The sequence below is a fragment of the Anas platyrhynchos genome, chromosome 2, assembly GCF_047663525.1.
Source record: "Anas platyrhynchos isolate ZD024472 breed Pekin duck chromosome 2, IASCAAS_PekinDuck_T2T, whole genome shotgun sequence".
NCBI lineage: Eukaryota > Metazoa > Chordata > Aves > Anseriformes > Anatidae > Anas > Anas platyrhynchos.
The window spans coordinates 68,806,628-68,824,220 of NC_092588.1; the positions used below are offsets into that span (position 1 = coordinate 68,806,628).

Genomic DNA, 17,593 nt, shown 5'->3' on the forward strand with positions numbered 1-17,593 from the left:
GGAAGATGCCTGAGAACAGTGTCTGGGACTGGAAGACTGGATTTTAAGGCAGCATCCCAATCTGCTCTTGAAAAGATGGAAATAAACTGAGAAAAGGAACAACACGTTCACTTTGTTGCTGGATTGGTTTAATAAAGGACTCAACAGGCACAGAGGCATCTGATGTGTTTTGTGGCATTGAATTCACAAAGTATAACAGTGCAAGTGTTTGAATTCGTAAATGTATGTGCTTAATGAGCTGTTGCGCTTGAATGCTTGTCCCAAGATTTTACTTGCAGACAAGGCAGGACCTGTTCTTTATTTCAGTGCTTATATGAATGATTCAGTAGCCAAGGGCATGAAGTTACGAATAAATAGTTTTTTTTTTTTTATGCAACATATATCACAAAAGATTTTCTAGATATGGGATTGGATTTGTTCATGCACTGATCTTAAATGGTTCTTAATAGACTTTTAGCTTCTGATCAAGTTGAGCTCAGTGTTAAGACCAAATAATTTTGTATCTGTGACATTTAAAGAAGCAGTGTTCATGTAGAAAGAGTGGCTTACTGTGATGGTAATGTCTTATTGCCATACAGAGGCACAGTTTAGAGCAGACTTTTAGAGCAGTGAGACTGGCAAGCAGCAGCACAGTGCAGGAGTCAGCATCTCTGTGTATCTGAGTAGATCCTAACCCACAAGGGGGGTCACCAAAGTTTCTAGGCACGTGCACAGATTAATACTGTGGTAGACACTGGGACAGATCACATGCTGAAGCTGAAAATAAGCACAATTGTCCTCCTGGATGGATATATTAAAAAGTGGTTCAGCTTGTCATTATAACACTTGTTCCGTAGCTCCACTGACTTTAATCTACCTATGCTATTCTCTTCCTGTCGAATAATGAATTGTATAAACTCTTGGGGATTTTGGCAGAGCTGAATAGCCCATAAAAGTAGGACAGAAAATTAATACAAAATATTCCTTACTATCCTGACATTCAAGGAGACCATGATTGGTTGAGTTTCCAGACACTTTAGGACTATCAGCCAACTTTGCTCTTATACCAGTAGAGTTTGCTCACAGTAGAAAGACAAGCTATTTGTTTGTGTTGGACAGAAGTCAGGCAGTGCACTGTTTGTGTCAATCTGTCATAACTTTTCAACAGAGGAATGTGATCCCGAAGCTTTTGAAAATGTTAATGTATGTTATGTGGTTGTTAGTCAGCCTGTGTCAAAACGTACCTGGATCTGAAGTCTCTGTGTTAATAAGGCATGGTGAGCCAACAGTTATTGGATGATGAGCTGTCGGTGTCTGTCCCTAGAAATAATCAGGTGTGGCTAGTGGTGAGTTTGCATCTGGTACAAAATTTATGTATAGTCTTCCTGCTGGCTGTCAAATTGGGAAATATTTGGCTTACCTGGGGCACTCTCATCTGGCAGTAATCACAGTACTCCTTTCCTCCTCTTCATGTTATCCATATTTAGTGACTTTCTTCTGTGACAAAAGTCTACACCTGCAGAAGATGCCACTTGATTTTGCTAGCTGTGCACATGATCTAGGCACCTGGAGCATCGTTGGTTTCATTGGTAAAGACCAAGGGGCAAAAAAGGTAACTGTGTTAGCTGTCCTAGCAATGCAACTAACTTATTCTGCAGCGACGTTGGAGAAGAAAACCCACCACATCCAGCGAATGTACCTGCTGCTTTTTCTTTGTTTCCTTTCTGTGTTTTAAACAAAGACCAAGCAAATGCTGCAGTCTTTAATATGCATTTTAGCCAACACACCAAGACTGTGACATCATTTTGCCTCACCACGTTTTCCTCAGGGGATGGTGACTAGGCTGACAGCCCATGCTGAGATTATGTTCTGCTTAAGCTTGTTCACCTTCACAGCAGCAGCAAAGGAGTACTGAAAATCCCTAGGACTGTGACAGCGTGGACACTGTTTTGCTTTCACCACATCTGAATTGTCCATACTCTGTCTTGTTTTGAAGAATTAAACGTGTTCTCCAAAACAGTCTCAAGGCAAAGCTACGTTGTAAAGCCAAACCCAGGACATGCATTCCCTTCTGATGGCCTGTAGAGCTGCCGTGCTGACTTAATAACATTATTTCTGCCCCCTGCTCCACTACTTCTGAAATCACTGTGCTAGCAGCTCAGAATTACAATCCTTAGAGCAAGGATTGGCAGAGTTCTGTCTGTCAGGGCAGTAGAAGAGGGATGCTAGCACCTACACAATTTGCAGGGCTGTCCTTCCAAGTTAGTACAAAAGTTGGTGTGAAGATTCAGGATTTTATCTTCACTACTGTGTTTTAGGTAGACCTACTTGTAAATATCATATGCCTTATACTATAGCCACAAACTACTGTATGTTAAGTACCTGTGAAATGCTATAGCTACAGCAAGGCAAGGTTTCAGCAGAGGCTGAGCCATGTACATCGCTCCCATGAACTCCTTTAAGCATCCATGTGGGAGCCAGAGATCGCTGGAGCACAACCAAGGAGCCACACAGCCACCTCCTGACGACTCCTCCCTGGTAGCAATGGTTGCATAAGGTGACTCTAAGAGGAAGGAAAGCGTCTGAGGAAGAGGAAAATATTAGCAGGATTGCCTGAGGCCCATTGAGACATCAAGAACAAGGTGTCTGCTGGCTGGCATGATTGAGGACAGGTGGATTCAGTGCCATGCAAGACTCAGAGAACGGCTGGTGTACTGCAACAAGCAGAGGAACAAAACGCTTGTCATCTGAGAGATTCACAAGCAAGCCTGGCTCAGACAGCATGGGATGAGTGTGGCTCTCTACATGGCACTTGCATGATCAAGGGAGACCTGAAGACCAGGAGGAACTGGGAGGGAGACATCCCAGTGCCATCTCCACAGAGGGAACAACAGCAGCCAGGGAGATTTATGAACACCGAGTGTTCCCAGATTGGCAGAGCACAGAAACCCATCCTCTTCTGAAATGTCTCATTTGGTGCCTTAGGGCATTTTCAATGGCACACTTCTGCAAAACTGCCCCTCTTTAATGTGTGTGAATTAAATCCATCTGCTGACACTGATACCTGGACATCACTTCGACAAGCAGAAAGCATCCTGCCTTCCTTGACAAGAAGGTGGCCTGGGATACAGCACGCATGGGATTCACAACAAGTTTGGTTCATCAGGGCATTTAGTTCACAAAGCCTTTTCCAAGAATGATTAGCCCATGGTATTGCTGGTTTACATCTCCATCCTGTCACAAGTTCATAATTTAGGCTGATTTTTGCCTTGTGCACCCAGGCAGCGACTACGCATGCCTGCCTGTCATGTCATTTTTGTTGCCACACACAAAGGGAATGAGCTGGCGTTAATGTTATGTGGAGTGGTCATCGGAGCCAAGAACTACTTCCACTCAAAATACTTTGTTTGGCCATGAAGGTACTGTGTGGTGAAAAATACCGGAAAATCTTTGTTTTCACATTTTCCACCTCATTATGGAAATAGCCACCAAAATATGACAGCAGAAATGGAGCTTTACTGAATAATTGCAGGGTTCAGAATCCTATCACTGCTTTTGAAAAGTGGGTCTAATAGATAACTCATGGTTTTTAAGTCGTATCACTCATCAGGACTGGGAAATGCTAATGCAATTTACTCCAGGAGTTTCAGCTGCTGATTTTTTCTAGTTTGACAAGTCGAAATGAATCTCACCTCTGTGCTGTACGGATGTGATGGTATTTAACTTATAGCATGCGTTTTTAAATAAAGCACCACCGAATATTCCTCTGGCTGTATGTGTATACTGAGAGATATGTTTACGGCACCATTTCAGGTGTTAGCAGCTCTGCTTCTGCTCCAAAGCACAGGAACTTAGCGAAGTGTTTGTCTTGCGTAAACCCACTGACAGCACACAGCTTCTCCAGCATATTGTAAGGTCAAGGTGCATGGGATGGGGGTGAAGCCAAGTGAAGCGAAGAACAACATTTGCCTGTCAACAGCACAACAGCTTATCAGACCCTTGCAGAAGGAGAAGCTGTTGTGGCAGGGCAGTGGATACACGGGGTACTCTAAATGTAGAAGAACATACCCAAATTAAGCCTGCTGTTCCCCGAAGTGTCATTTTTTTTGGAACAGCAAGAACATTTATAATATTCCCCTCTGATAGAAATACCAGAAATAGCTCATTTTATTTCAATTAACACATTCCAACTACTAACTCATTTTCCACAACTCTCCTGCTGTTTTCATTTCAGGTGGGAATACTCCTTCTTTGTCTCTCCAAGTTCAGTTTGCTTTTATGAGAACATTTCATATTTTTTTTTCTTCTAACCCACTTAAAATGTGTACAAGTGTTCTTACCGAGATTTTAAACGCTGTCCAGAAGACGTTTTTGCACACATGAAAAGGAGAAAGTTCTTATTATGTTGTCCCTTTTCTTCCTTCACCCTCCTTCAGTCTTCCCTGCAGTATAAATATCAAGGAAAGCTAGTGCTGTTAGTTCTTTCTGGTTGTGACAGATACCTCCAAAATGTGTCAGCCCCATGGATGGCTGAGTGCAACAAGAATTTTTGAGTACTAGCAGAAAATTATCCACAGATAATTTTTATGTAACTTCTTCCTTCCTTCCTTCCTTCCTTCCTTCCTTCCTTCCTTCCTTCCTTCCTTCCTTCCTTCCTTCCTTCCTTCCTTCCTTCCTTCCTTCCTTCCTTCCTTCCTTCCTTCCTTCCTTCCTTCCTTCCTTCCTTCCTTCCTTCCCTTCTTCCTTCCTTCCTTCTCTCTTTCTCTTCCTTCCTTCCTTCCTTCCTTCCTTCCTTCCTTCCTTCCTTCCTTCCTTCCTTCCTTCCTTCCTTCCTTCCCTTCTTCCTTCCTTCCTTCTCTCTTTCTCTCTCTTCCTTCCTTCCTTCCTTCCTTCCTTCCTTCCTTCCTTCCTTCCTTCCTTCCTTCCTTCCTTCCTTCCTTCCTTCCTTCCTTCCTTCTTTCCTTCCTTCCTTCCTTCCTTCCTTCCTTCCTTCCTTCCTTCCTTCCTTCCTTCCTTCCTTCCTTCCTTCCCTTCTTCCTTCCTTCCTTCTCTCTTTCTCTTCCTTCCTTCCTTCCTTCCTTCCTTCCTTCCTTCCTTCCTTCCTTCCTTCCTTCCTTCCTTCCTTCCTTCCCTTCTTCCTTCCTTCCTTCTCTCTTTCTCTCTCTTCCTTCCTTCCTTCCTTCCTTCCTTCCTTCCTTCCTTCCTTCCTTCCTTCCTTCCTTCCTTCCTTCCTTCCTTCCTTCCTTCCTTCCTTCCTTCCTTCCTCCCTTTATTTCTTTCTTGAACCAAGTGTTCTTTTAGGCTTAGCAAATTCTCAACTTGCTAAGCCAAATATTCTAGACAAGGAGACACTTGTCCAGAATAGTTCTGCTATGGTAGTGCTCCCTGACCTTTCGAGCTAGAGGCATGTGAGGTTGTGAAACAAGCCCTCAGCACACGAGGTGCTGCTGGAATGCACAAGTCTGCAGTGTGGACACTGTTGCCACTCCATCTGCCAGCATGAGGATTTTTGTGCCCAGTTGTGTGCTTTAACGCTGTTTTCTCTTGGTTTGTTTTATACCGAAGCAGACAGCATACCTCAGCAGCCCATCAGTTGACAGTCCACTAGCGGCTACTGTGTTTTGCTAGTCTGAGCAGCTACGGTTCAGCTGCGTGAGACTGTCCTACACACGGAGCTGCCCACCTCCTCTCCCTCATCCCCTTACATTCACAGTCCCAAGTGAAGCCTGGAAGCTCCTGAAGGTCTCTAAGCGTGGAGAAACTGCAGGATTGTGGTAGATGGGTCTGTTCTTCTTTCATTCTCAGCCTTCAGGTGGCAACATTTAGGTCTTGGCCTCCTGGCCAAGGCATGGACAAGGGTGTTCATGGGTGAAGTGGTCTGAGGTTTCCATATGCAATTTTACATAAGCCAGTTGCCTAACTGGTGCTTTCCCTTATTGTCTCACCGTCCTACCTTAGCCTCAGTCTGAAAAGTATTTTTGAATATATGGATTTTTTTCTGCAATTACATGGATTAGGATTTTCTTTTCCTCCTGAAAAGAACCAAGCTGTGAATAGTTAAGGACTGGTGCTGAGCAGACAGCAGTAGTGGTCTTATCAAGGTCCAGGCCAGGGCCAACCAGGCCAAGGCAAGCCAACAAACGCCGTTGTGCCATCTGAGCAGCACCGGCCTCTTCTCATAAGGAAACAAGAAAAAGAAAGACTAAATCCTAAAGGCTGAGTGGGATGGTTTCTGTTTCTCACTCTTAAATGAAAAACAAGTGTGCTTTTTTTCCGCCCTCTGTTCCTTAATTTCTGTTTTCAGTTTCATTCAGATGCCGGAAATTGGTGGGTTTAGAGCCCACAGAGCCCTTCATTTGTCGGGATTGCCTTGTTCCTGAGATTAAATAAACGCAGCCCTGCTGGAGAGGAAGTCATGCTGATAACTAAGCCAGATTAACTGCTTTTTGCTGGGTTTTGATAGGCAGGCTGGCCTCAGCCACACGCACGGGTCGCAGCGCTGATTTTGCAAGAGGGTGCTCTGCACCACTGTGTGCCTCGGCGTGCAGCCAGGGCCGGCTGGCGTCCTGAAATATCCCAAATCCCAGGGGGCCCAAAAATTGTTCTGCATCCTTTTCCTTTGCTATATTCAGGAACTGCACTTCATTTCCTTAATGAGCCCAATCTGCAAAATGAGAAAAAAGTTTGGCCGTGGTATATCAGACTCAAAAACGCACATGAACAACCAACTTCCCATCCCGGTGTTGCTTTGCCTTTGGTTAAAAGATGGGATTTACAATGGGGTATGCTTATGTTTTGTACTGTTTGTACTTGCAAGGAGCTATTGCTTCAATGTGATGAGTAGATTCAACCAGCAGTATAGTATACGTACACTTTGCTGACAGAAATATACATCTATAAAAAAGTGTGAAATTTTCTTTTAAGTGTTTGCATAGAAAATTATGATTTAAATGAATTTCTCCCTTGCACAGCTGTTTGTTTGCTTGCACCTGTATGATTGATTTATAGCCACCTCTGTTCTGTTAAAAAAAGGTGTTTAAATGTTGAGCTGTATTTTTCCCATCTATACTCCTCATGTTTAAGAAGCCCAACGATTAATGCCAAGACTAACGCCACATGTTCGCAGAAGCAGGCCTACAGATGGCTGTTAATTTCCCTTGGCATCCTTATAAGCCAAATATGTTTCTGTTATTTTATTTGCAAAATAAACACTATATATTTACTTAATTATATCTGACGTCATAATTTCAGGTTTTGCTTTGGCTTACAAGGGCTTAGGGCATTCAGGGTAGCTTTCCTGGTTATTCAACAGCAGTTACATAGCTGTAGTTAGCAAATTATGCTGGAATACATGCATAACAAATGCACAGCGGTTTCTATAATAAAGTGAAAAACACACCTGTACACTGAAAAATGTGTTTTTCCAAATGGAAAGCATGAAGAGTGGTTCAAAACCTGCATTTGATATTTTGTCCTCCCTTTGAAGGCATGAATAATGTCTGCATTCCAAAGAGGAAGCATCACTCGCAATGGAGCAGGGCAGAGGTTGTTGCCACTTTGAATATTTCTTTAATTTCCATGGACATTTGAAATAATTTTCAGGGCAGGAGTGACTTCCAGCAGGGCCTGGGGCAGTGACAATATGCTCTAGGCTGAGTTTTCTCCATGCAGGGACGTGCTGGTCTCTAACCTGTCCATTCCAGGTCCTGTAATAAAAGCCTCCTGAGCTCATCCTTGAGCACAGCCCAGCGCTTGACACAGGCAGACAGCCAGATCCCAGCAGCTGCCTGAAACAAACAGTTGTCCGTGCATATCTTTTATTTTGCATACTGTTATCTTTCGATCCCATCTTATGTGATCGTTTGTCTTGCACAACAACTGTGTAACTGAAAATGTGGGGGAGTAAAATATGTAAAGCGTATATGTAAAGCATATGTAAAGTTCTTCAACTGAAGTTTCTGCACTGTAAAAAATTGCTTCTGCACTTCATATTGCATATTTTTAAATGCAGTGCTCGCTGAAGGAAGCAGGTAATGATCCAGTGACTGTTTACAGAATTGGAAGGTATATTGTATGCAATCAGCTCAGAACCTGCACAACAAATTTAATTACGTGGTAAAAATCAGTCTATTAGGTTTTCATATTTATGCTTTGACTATTCATCATCAGGTTTCTGTATGCATTTTTGGAGGGGTCTTTTTTGGTCTGGTCCAAGGGCTGCTGAACTGCTCTAATTTGTTGGTATGTCACTATAGTTGCAATGCTTTGCTGCTTTTTTTTTTTTCTTTTCCATTTTTATGCTCTGAAAGTAACATCTTTTTCTTTATCTTTTTTAAAGATAAAGACATTCCCTGCTGATACATCTAATCCTTTTTTCGATCCTTTTACAACAGTACCACAGTTTTCTGTAAGTAGAATGTGCAACTAAAAAACTGTGTATTTAATGCACTTCCAAGTGACTTTTTTTTAACAGTCTCAGAAACTTATGTGTTAAGTAGTCCTCAAAAAAAAAAAAAAAAAAAAAAAAAGAGATAAATTCCAAGCAGAATTTAGAGTGAAAATCTGTTAAATATTCCCATTATGCAAATAATTAACTTGCCTGCATTCAGACGTTGCTGCTTACTAGACAGAGGACTAAGAGTTAAAGGTCAGGGCTCGCTGCTAATGCAGTCAGACCCCAAATGCTGTTCAGTTCAGGACTCGTGAAGCTCCGTAGTGTCACTCCAATGGAGTGGGAATGACTCAGTCCTCTGTCTAGCGACTGCATGGCCTGCTGCCTGAAACTGCTTGCTGTGCCATCACAAAAAGGGGCCTGATTTTCATTGAATTTGCATCTGAATTTTAAGGAATAATTATGGTTAGTGTGCTGACGACTACAATGATATCCTTGTATAAACTCTTGTGTTTACTTGATAATCTGAATCAAATATTGAACTTAATTCTTACTAAGCTTTCACAGAAGTTGGGATTTAGTTTTTTTCGGTAAGGTAAACTACATGCGAACAGAAACAATTATTTGACCACTCCAAAATAAAGTCCAGTCCAAGCCCTACTTTAAGGGTAGGGTATTTATGTAATAATAAGTGTGACAAAATGATCTACTCAGGCAATTCAGAGCGTTCTGAAAGATTTTTGGAGGACTTGATATAATGGAATATGTGATGTGGGACTCTAATTATAACCTTTCCCGTCCTTTCCAATGGGAGAATGGATTCTGGTCTGTAAGAAAAATTCCCAGCTTCTAATTGTAAACCGCAACAACTGGCTTATAGTTTATTAGTTTGTTTTGTTTGTTTGTTTTAAATTACACTGACAGAATGAAGCATTTCAGCCTTTAACGTTAAGTTTTACTGGTATCTCTGATCTATATCTAGCATATGATCAGAGACAAGCAACTTCAGTCTCTGTTGGGCCACGTGCAGTGACTGTCTGCACTTAATGAATTAAAGGGCGAGGCTTTTCTTTCACAATAAACCTGATCGTGGGATTGGATCTAAATGCTGCTTTTCTCCACCTAAGTATTTCAAAGCCAGAGTTGGTCAGGCTCCACAGGATAAGTCAGTGCTACTGTTGAGCTTTTAATAAATGAATCCTAAAAGGAATATATCACAGCAACTTTTCACTAGATTGCCCAAGTCCAGATAGTATGTCTGTTGTAAAACCTAAGCCAAAGTTACACTGTTCGTATCTTTCATCACAGTGCTTTATGTAAGCAAAAAGATTTGCCCAGAATAGCTTTCCTATTAAAAGGTAATAATTGTCAGGAAATTATTTTTCTCCCTATGATGATTATAATGAAAGTAAAATATAGGAGAGCAATATTAATTATTTTTTTTTTTCCATTGGTGGGCATAGAACTTTAAAATCCAAACAGAAGCTACCCAGATATGTTTTCTCCACAGCTATTTCCATCCTGTAGAAAGTGGTTACTTCATGGCAAATTCAAATGCTGAAATTTTTGTTATACTCACAGGAGAAAAGAAGGAAAGTTCAAACTCAGTTTTCAGAAATTCTCCCTTTCTCTCATTTTCCTGGGCAGGGGTGGCAGAATCTAGATCACAGACATTTCAAACACCATTACAATAAAAACCTAATCATGAAATCCCATGCATTGCTTTAAGTAAGTTATGTACAAATATCTTTGGTAAACCAGCTGGTAAACCAGCCACTACCTGGGGGACTGCATGAGGATGGGAGAGCAATTAGGAAGGTTAATTACGCTTTGGTCCTGTGTTTCATGGCCCTTTGTCCCAGCCCAAGGAGACGTGCTTCTCCTCAGCAGTGTTTCAGTCCACCCTGATGCATGGGCTCTTCCAGGGGCTTGGAGGTAGCTGAACCCCAGAGGGAAGCTGTAAGGGAAAGCTCTAGATCAGTGCTAGGTCTTGCACCTAGCAAGATCTATCTCTGAGTGTCCTCCAGTCGCACACAGCTATCAGCATTTCAGACTCCTTTTTTTTTTCTTTCCTTTTTTTTTTTTTTTTTTTTTTTTTCCCCTTGCTCCCCCTTCACTTTTACTTATTTATTCATTTATTTTGCTTGGAGCAAAACATTGAAATGTTACTGAGCAAAGGGATTCTCCATGTCCACTGGTGTTGAGGAAAAAATAGAGAACTTGTTTTCCTGGAATGCTTAAAAAGAAAGTTCGTGCCAGGAACCCCCCCTGAGTTTCAGAGACTTCCTCTGAAAAGGCATGGCTTGATGACTATATTCTCAGTGGGAATAAGTCACATAAACTTAAAATTAATGGAATTATATCTGTTTAAACCAACTAAATATATATATTTTCAAATATACTCTGTAAACAGTTATTAAAAGATGCTTTGGATATATACAGTAAAACCATTATCTGGAGCAAACACACTTGAGGATTCAGGACAAATCTTCAGCAAGTGTAATTTGCCATAGTTCTGCCGATTTCAATGAGGCTGGGAGAATTTACCTCAGCCTCACAGGGTGATGTCTCATGCTCTTGCCATGAGTATCACCTGGCAGCCCTCAGAGGATGGGGATCCTGTGCGAGGAACACCAAACCCCATATCCCTGTAGCCTGTAAGGCTGAGTTCTGAAAGCTGAATGACAGAGAAGTTTGAACAGGCTGCGTTAGCCAGTATTTGCACATAAAATTGACCAAGGTTGAAGAGGGAGGCTTTCTTTAGTAGGTTTTATGTTTTCCATTTTGATTAATTTTGTGGAATTAATGGAATTGCTTCAGAGCTTGTCTCGGAGCATATCACATGCTTTTAGTTGAAACACGAGCAGGGACATGCTAAAAAAATAGAATAAGCGAGCAAACCTACCACAGCCATTCCTTCCTGGGCTCAAATAATTGTCCCAATGACTAAACTGGTTTGTTTGTTTAGATTAATACTACGTGGCTTGCAAATTTTGAGAGCTAATTAAGAAAAAGTTGCTATTCAAAGAGCTGTATCACTATCATATGCTCCCTTATGACAGTGACTTTTCTTCCTCCCTGCCACAAAGTCTGAACAGGAGGGAGAGCTGCCACGACAGAAATTGAGCTGGTGCCAGCAGGAGCATCCCCTAGTGGTCCCAACACACTGATGAACTGAAGTTGCTCTGTGCCCTTCCCAGGTCAGGGCCATGCAAGCACTGTAGGCACTAGTTACAGTGGTTTGGCATGAGAAATGATGCTTGCCAAAACACAAGGCAGGGCTAATTTATTTTTAAGGTTTATCCCCTCCCTCCCAGCCACATAGGAGGGTTGGTCTTTGCTGTAATCCTGTGGTACTGACCTGCCTCACCTGAAAGATTTGGCCATTTGTCTGTAACCAGCACTTCCAACCTTGGAATTCCTCTTGAGGGATGGGGACTTTGAAACCTAGACTATAAGTGGGTGCCACAAAACAGTGTAGTCAGAGGATCCACAAAGCAAATTGAACACAACTTGTGAAGAACAGTCCAGAAAACCCTTCTCATCAGCACGCTGCTGTGTTTTTAGGGAAAACGCAATCATAAGCAGCATTCTCCAGACTGATTATGCCTTTCATCTGAACGCTGCCAGTCCCACACAGGGTGTTTTCATCTCACAGAGCCATCAGGCTCATCCTCGGGCACAGCTGCCAGTGGGGCAGCCTGTTTGGTGCCCACAGATGTTGCACTGGGCAGCTCTAGCTACAGCCTCCTCTTCCCTTTAGGGCTCGCTGCTACTGAGTGTTTGGCAATGAATTGGGTGGTGAAAGTACACAAGAGCAGTAGAAGCTAACCTACACCTTTCCCTTCCGTGTCTGTATGCATTTTTTTTGTTGTAGGCAGAATTTACGGACAGCAAATTGCAGTGCTGCGTGGTGCAGTCGTCGCCTAAGCTATCGCCGGTAGCAAAATCGCCCGTCCTGAGATCTCTGGCAGAGACTATACCGACTCCAACGGTGCAGACAATATACACGTCACATAAACCAATTTCGCTGGCGGACAGGTACTGTGCAGTTCTTTCACAGCAATGCTATGATGCTCTGTGCAGTGAGGGAGTCAGCCAGATTTCTCTTTTTCTATCATAATTACAGTGGGGATAATTCACCTTATTTCTAAAGTGCCTTTTCTGCTGATACCAAAAGATTTTGAGTTGCTGCTTGACACCTACTTCAGAATAAGTGAGCTTTGTAAAGAAATATCTATACTTCCCATTTGCTCTGAGAAAAAAAAAAATAAATTAATTAACAGCTGCAGCCAGCAGTGTACCATTTCTACAGCCAATGGCCTGTAGAGAAAGGGTTTTACAGATTTTCCTCAGGCAAGTCATTTCCCATGAACCACAAAGGTTTTCCTTTAATAATCGCTGTCGCAATTTGTTTTTTGAAATTAAATGTCCGTGGGGGAAAGCTAAGGTTGAGAAATACCTGCTCTTCTAAATGAAAAGCAGACACTGATTGTTTTTTCATTTTTGTGTTTGTATGTTTTGTTTTGTTTTGTTTTGTTTTGTTTTGTTTTGCAATGTCAGGCTACAGTGGCCTTTCTTATAGTTTTTCAGGGAAATAAAATGCCATTCCATCTTTCCACAAGCAGCTGCGTTCAGTTTCTATTCTCCCATCCTGCTGGTTTTGCATGTTGGCTTCTTATTCCAGAGTTTAATCAAAGCTGAATTTCCCAAGCTGATAATTTACTGAATACAAATGCAGGAGTGGATGTACTCAATACTTCTGGAGCACAAGAAGTCCTAAGCTTATGCTGAAGACAGAAATCGTTCCTTGGCATCATAATACATTAGCCTTTTTTACTTTTGGATTTACAGTCAATTCCCACTTTCATTTGTTAACTATTTTGGCAGATGTTGGTTTAATTGCACTTGCACATTTGGTCATCATTGCTAACTCACCTAAAAATACATCATAATGGTAGAAGTGTAGTTCTGAAGCTGCAGTACTGAGCTCAGCTTCCAGAGGATGTCCCCAGCTCAAATGAGTGATTCCACCCCTGCCTTGTCTATGAACAAAATGTCTGCAAACTGCTTTCCACGCATTAGCTGCTTAATTCCCAGAACAACACAGCCAGCAGTTGGTTTTCTTCCCCATGCTATTTATTAAAAAGATGGGATCAGCAGCCCAGGGCACTCCCAGTGCTGCAGAGCCCACAGGCTCGAGAGCAATTCGATGTGAGAGCGAGGACATTCAGGCTGTGCTTCTCCACCCTGATGGGTGCAGGTGAAGTAAGGCTGTGCTAAATTCAGTTTACATAGCTGTCCCCCCCAGCTCAAACCATGCTGAGGAGCAGAGGGCTGTAACATCAGTCTTTTGTATGTTGGCATTTACTGTAGCTGCTTTGTTTTATTTTTAGAGTCCTAGTCCAGCTTCCTTTGAAATCGGCAGCCTTTAATGGGGATGAGGTTAAAACATAAACTGTTTTGCCATGTGGGTCTTTTTGTGTCCTTTTTCTTGCTTCTGTTTGCTCTTCAGAAATATCAAGCGGTACTTGTTGTTGAATCAGCCATCAGTTATCAGCTTTTCACTGAATTGAGTTTGACCTTTTTCCCCCTCCTTTGGTATTTTGAAAATGTTAATTATTTTAAATTGAAATTTGAGACTTATTGTTGTTCCCATAATTGGCTGTTTGTGCATTAATTACACAGCGCTGAGACTCTGAGGCGTGAACTTGAGAGAGAGAAAATGATGAAAAGACTCTTGATGACAGAATTATGAAATTCTCGCTTCCGTCAGATGGAGAATGGATTGGGGCCTTTCATGTGCCTTCTGTCTGTTTACATTCCTCTGCTTCTGTGTACTCAACATAATGCATCGGGAAAACGTGTGATATTCCTGACTCGCCTGGATTCACCACGGTCGGTTAAAATTAAGTCTCGGCTAGACTTTAACTTGAAGGAGTTCCTTTATTCGTTTGCTGCTGGGAAATAAACCTTCAATCCTTTGTCTCTCCTGAGATTTTATACTATTAACACAGTTAATTTCAGGTTTGGTTTTGGTAAATCTAGGGCAAAAAGGATCAGCAAGGAGCATACTGATTTCTATTGGGAAACACTGTTCTGTACATATGTTAATAAGTGCACAGAAATTAATGTTATGCAGAATATTTTGATAGTAACATAGAAAATATGTCATTTTGTACAACTGAAAATTGCAATGAGCTACTGCTATTTGTTAAAGAATCATTTTTAAAGCAGAAGAATGATTATTACATCCTAACCCCAGGACTGTTAGTCTCCACAGAAAAAACGAATGGCTGTCTTATTAAATTCCTAACCTTAACCTTTACTCAGAGATATAAATAGCTGCAAGGGGGAGGACACCCCTCCGTACAGGTATACACACCCAACGCTCCCTATAGTCCGCCGTCTTGACCTAAACCTGAAACTAAATCTTACTTTATTTCCATTAAAGATTAAAAAAAAACAGTTGTTTAAAGTAATTTGCTACTGACTTTCTAGCTTGATACTGACTTTTTTTAACTCAGTGGGAAGTTTTAACTTCTCCAGGTTGCCTAGGCACGAGGGCCTGCCCACACTCAGAGGGTTTCTGCCCTGCGCTGGAGGTTTGCAGAGCCGCATCAGCGTGGGCACAGCCTATACAAAGAGGGTGTTTTCCCTCCTGGATAGACAAACCACCTTCCTGACCAGCAGTAATGGATGGATCACATGGAAAAATAACAATAGTTTGTGGCCTAGCTGTGTCTCTACCCATTTTTCACACTACTAATCAGCACATCCCTAGGGGCAAGGCCTTGAAGGTTGGCTTCACGCACGCAGGCCGCCTGCGCTTGTGGTGGGAAGGTCTCAGGCACAAGGTTCGGTGGTGGGTGTTCCCCTGTTAGCAGGACCTCAAGGAGTGTGTTTGTGGCATGCAGGTAACGCGACCAACAGTTTCCTATTCAAAAACAAATTTAAAAAAAAAAATATAGTTCTCCATTTCCCCCTGTTCAGCAGTGCAGGGTTATCTACAAAGCCACCACCAACTGACCGTCAGCTACAAGGTACTATTCCAACAGGAAAGCTTTTGTGCGTTTTGTATGGCTGAAGATGTTTATTTTTCTGTTACTCTGTACACTGTGTTCTCTGGTTTGTATTAAGATAAAAGATTGTCCTTAATTTGGTACTGATTATGATGGCTTTATCTCAGCTTAACCCGTTTGCTTGTGTGGAGGCTGGGAAGTGACTGCTGTGAGACTGAGTTTCCTTCAGAGTTAGCTTGTGCTCTTTTGCTGAAATGAGATAATCTTGAGAGCATTATAGGACTGTGGATTGCAATGTCAGAGGTATAAAATGACTTGTCTATTTTATATTCACTGGGACAAGAAACTAGCATTAGGCTCCCCAGTTCAAATCTGGCAACCCCAAACCTTTCCCGTTGCCGTAAGATGGGGCAAAACAGACAGCGCAAGTGTTAGGTAGAAACCTGCAATGCAAAATGTAATGAAGTAGCTCAACATGAGGAATGGGCACAAGGAGTCATAGAAAGACACCTGGATTGCAGATTTCAGAGCACTCAGATGGCTTTGCTGGGTAATCAGATACAACCTGTACACCGTCCGTCTTTTAGTTACAGTGAAAAGGCATTTCTGTTCCTTATGTATCCGTGTACCTCTCCATCAACCCAGGGTTATTAAAAATTAACTAGGAACTTTAAATCCCTGTGAAGAGATCAGAAAGGAGGTGAAAATATTCTGTTTCCCATTATTCTCTGCTCACTGCCTCCTAGAAGGTGCTGGTAGAGGTAGAAGCGACAGCACCTTTTGTCTGCACCCAAGTAAAACTGAGCATTGGAAGAATAAGTAAAAGAAAAATCTAATCAGAGATGCTGTTTTGGGAGAGGAAAGCCAAGTAGGTTTAGGAATGGCACAACACTGACCCTAGCTGAAATCTGGTCTGCTGCCTGCTGTTAGACAGCCCCCAGTTGTATGTGCATTGGCAGCTGTTTCACAAAGTCATTATCAAGAAGAAAACAGATCTGAGCACACCCTTTGGTTGTACTGATTGCCTTGGAATGGACATTAGGAACCCTGCAATATGCCTTCAGGTCTGGGGACAGACATCCAATTACCTGCATTGGGGCAGTCTGGTCACATATGCAAAAGCCTTTAGCGAAACGGAATGCCTGACTCAGACCAGCCCATCTGATTTTCTGGCTCTTAAACGAGCTATTAGTTTATTATTTTGAATGCAGGATTTTACTCCTGTTGTATAAAAATTCTTAAGCTGAACTGCTCAGAACTGGAAAACAAACAAACAAACAAACAAAAAAAACCACGAACCAAGGTGACTTTGCAGTGGCCAGGTCTCCGTGGCTGGGGTGTGCTCTGGCATAGCTGGGAGAGGGCAGAGTGCTCCCTCCTTGGTGCCCCCAGATGGAGAGGGAAAGGCTCGTGTGGCCACTCAGTTCCGGTGGGATGGGTCCCACAGAACAACCCCACGTACGTTGCCTTGTCTTGTTTTAGTGTCTTATCCACTGGCTGCCACTGTTTCCTATTCTGCAGTCTAATGGAGCTTTATTCAAAATGTTTGACTGATACCGAACTCGGCTTTTAACTGCAGAATGCCATCACGTTGTTCTTTCTTACTATGTACTTTCTTCAGCCACGCTTAAGCGTCTCAGTTTTCACATCCTTTGAATAAACACTCCTGCCTCGCCTCTGGTTGGGAATTACAGTGTCAGGACACCTGTTACCCAAAACTACTGCAAACAAGACAACGTCAACGTGAACGTAGCCGAGGGGCACATAGTCTAGATTTGCCCCCAGGCTTTAACTTTACAGGTGTTAAAGGATACTCTGCCTGAAGGTATGTCTATATAATAGTGCAGAGGTATCTGAGCTAGCTTTAATGAGCTTGCATATGTAGTTGTGGCAGCATGAAGCCCAGCACAGGCTATCATTATCATGTACATTGACACGTGTAAAGATAACGCATTTAAACAGCAGCCTTCTGAAGCATGGTCTCCAGAGCTGGTGACAAAAAGGGGTGGCTGAAAAGAGTCTGTCTTTTCAGCTCTCCTGGGAAAGGGTTCATCTCACCTAACGTTACGTGCCCAACTCTCGCCTGAAGAGAGGTGAGAGGGACTGCCTTCTGGAGGTGCCTCTGACTTAAAAGTCTACCTTTGTATTGCTTAAAGTTAAGTGAGATGAATCCTGCTCTCGGTCCCTCTGGTTAGGTCTA

General features: G+C 42.4%; 1 protein-coding gene across 1 annotated transcript in view; it reads left to right on the forward strand.

Annotated features, from left to right (window-relative positions):
* Positions 1-16,663, forward strand: part of LOC110353724 (band 4.1-like protein 4B) — a 57,636-nt gene extending 40,973 nt beyond the window's left edge. Inside the window, exons 8-10 of the mRNA XM_021276006.4 lie at positions 8,318-8,386; positions 12,249-12,412; positions 14,060-16,663. Of these exons, the coding sequence (XP_021131681.1) occupies positions 8,318-8,386; positions 12,249-12,412; positions 14,060-14,129 (303 nt within the window). The 3' untranslated portion in view covers positions 14,130-16,663. The remainder of the gene's footprint in view (positions 1-8,317; positions 8,387-12,248; positions 12,413-14,059) is intronic.
* The last annotated feature ends 930 nt before the right edge of the window (positions 16,664-17,593 follow it).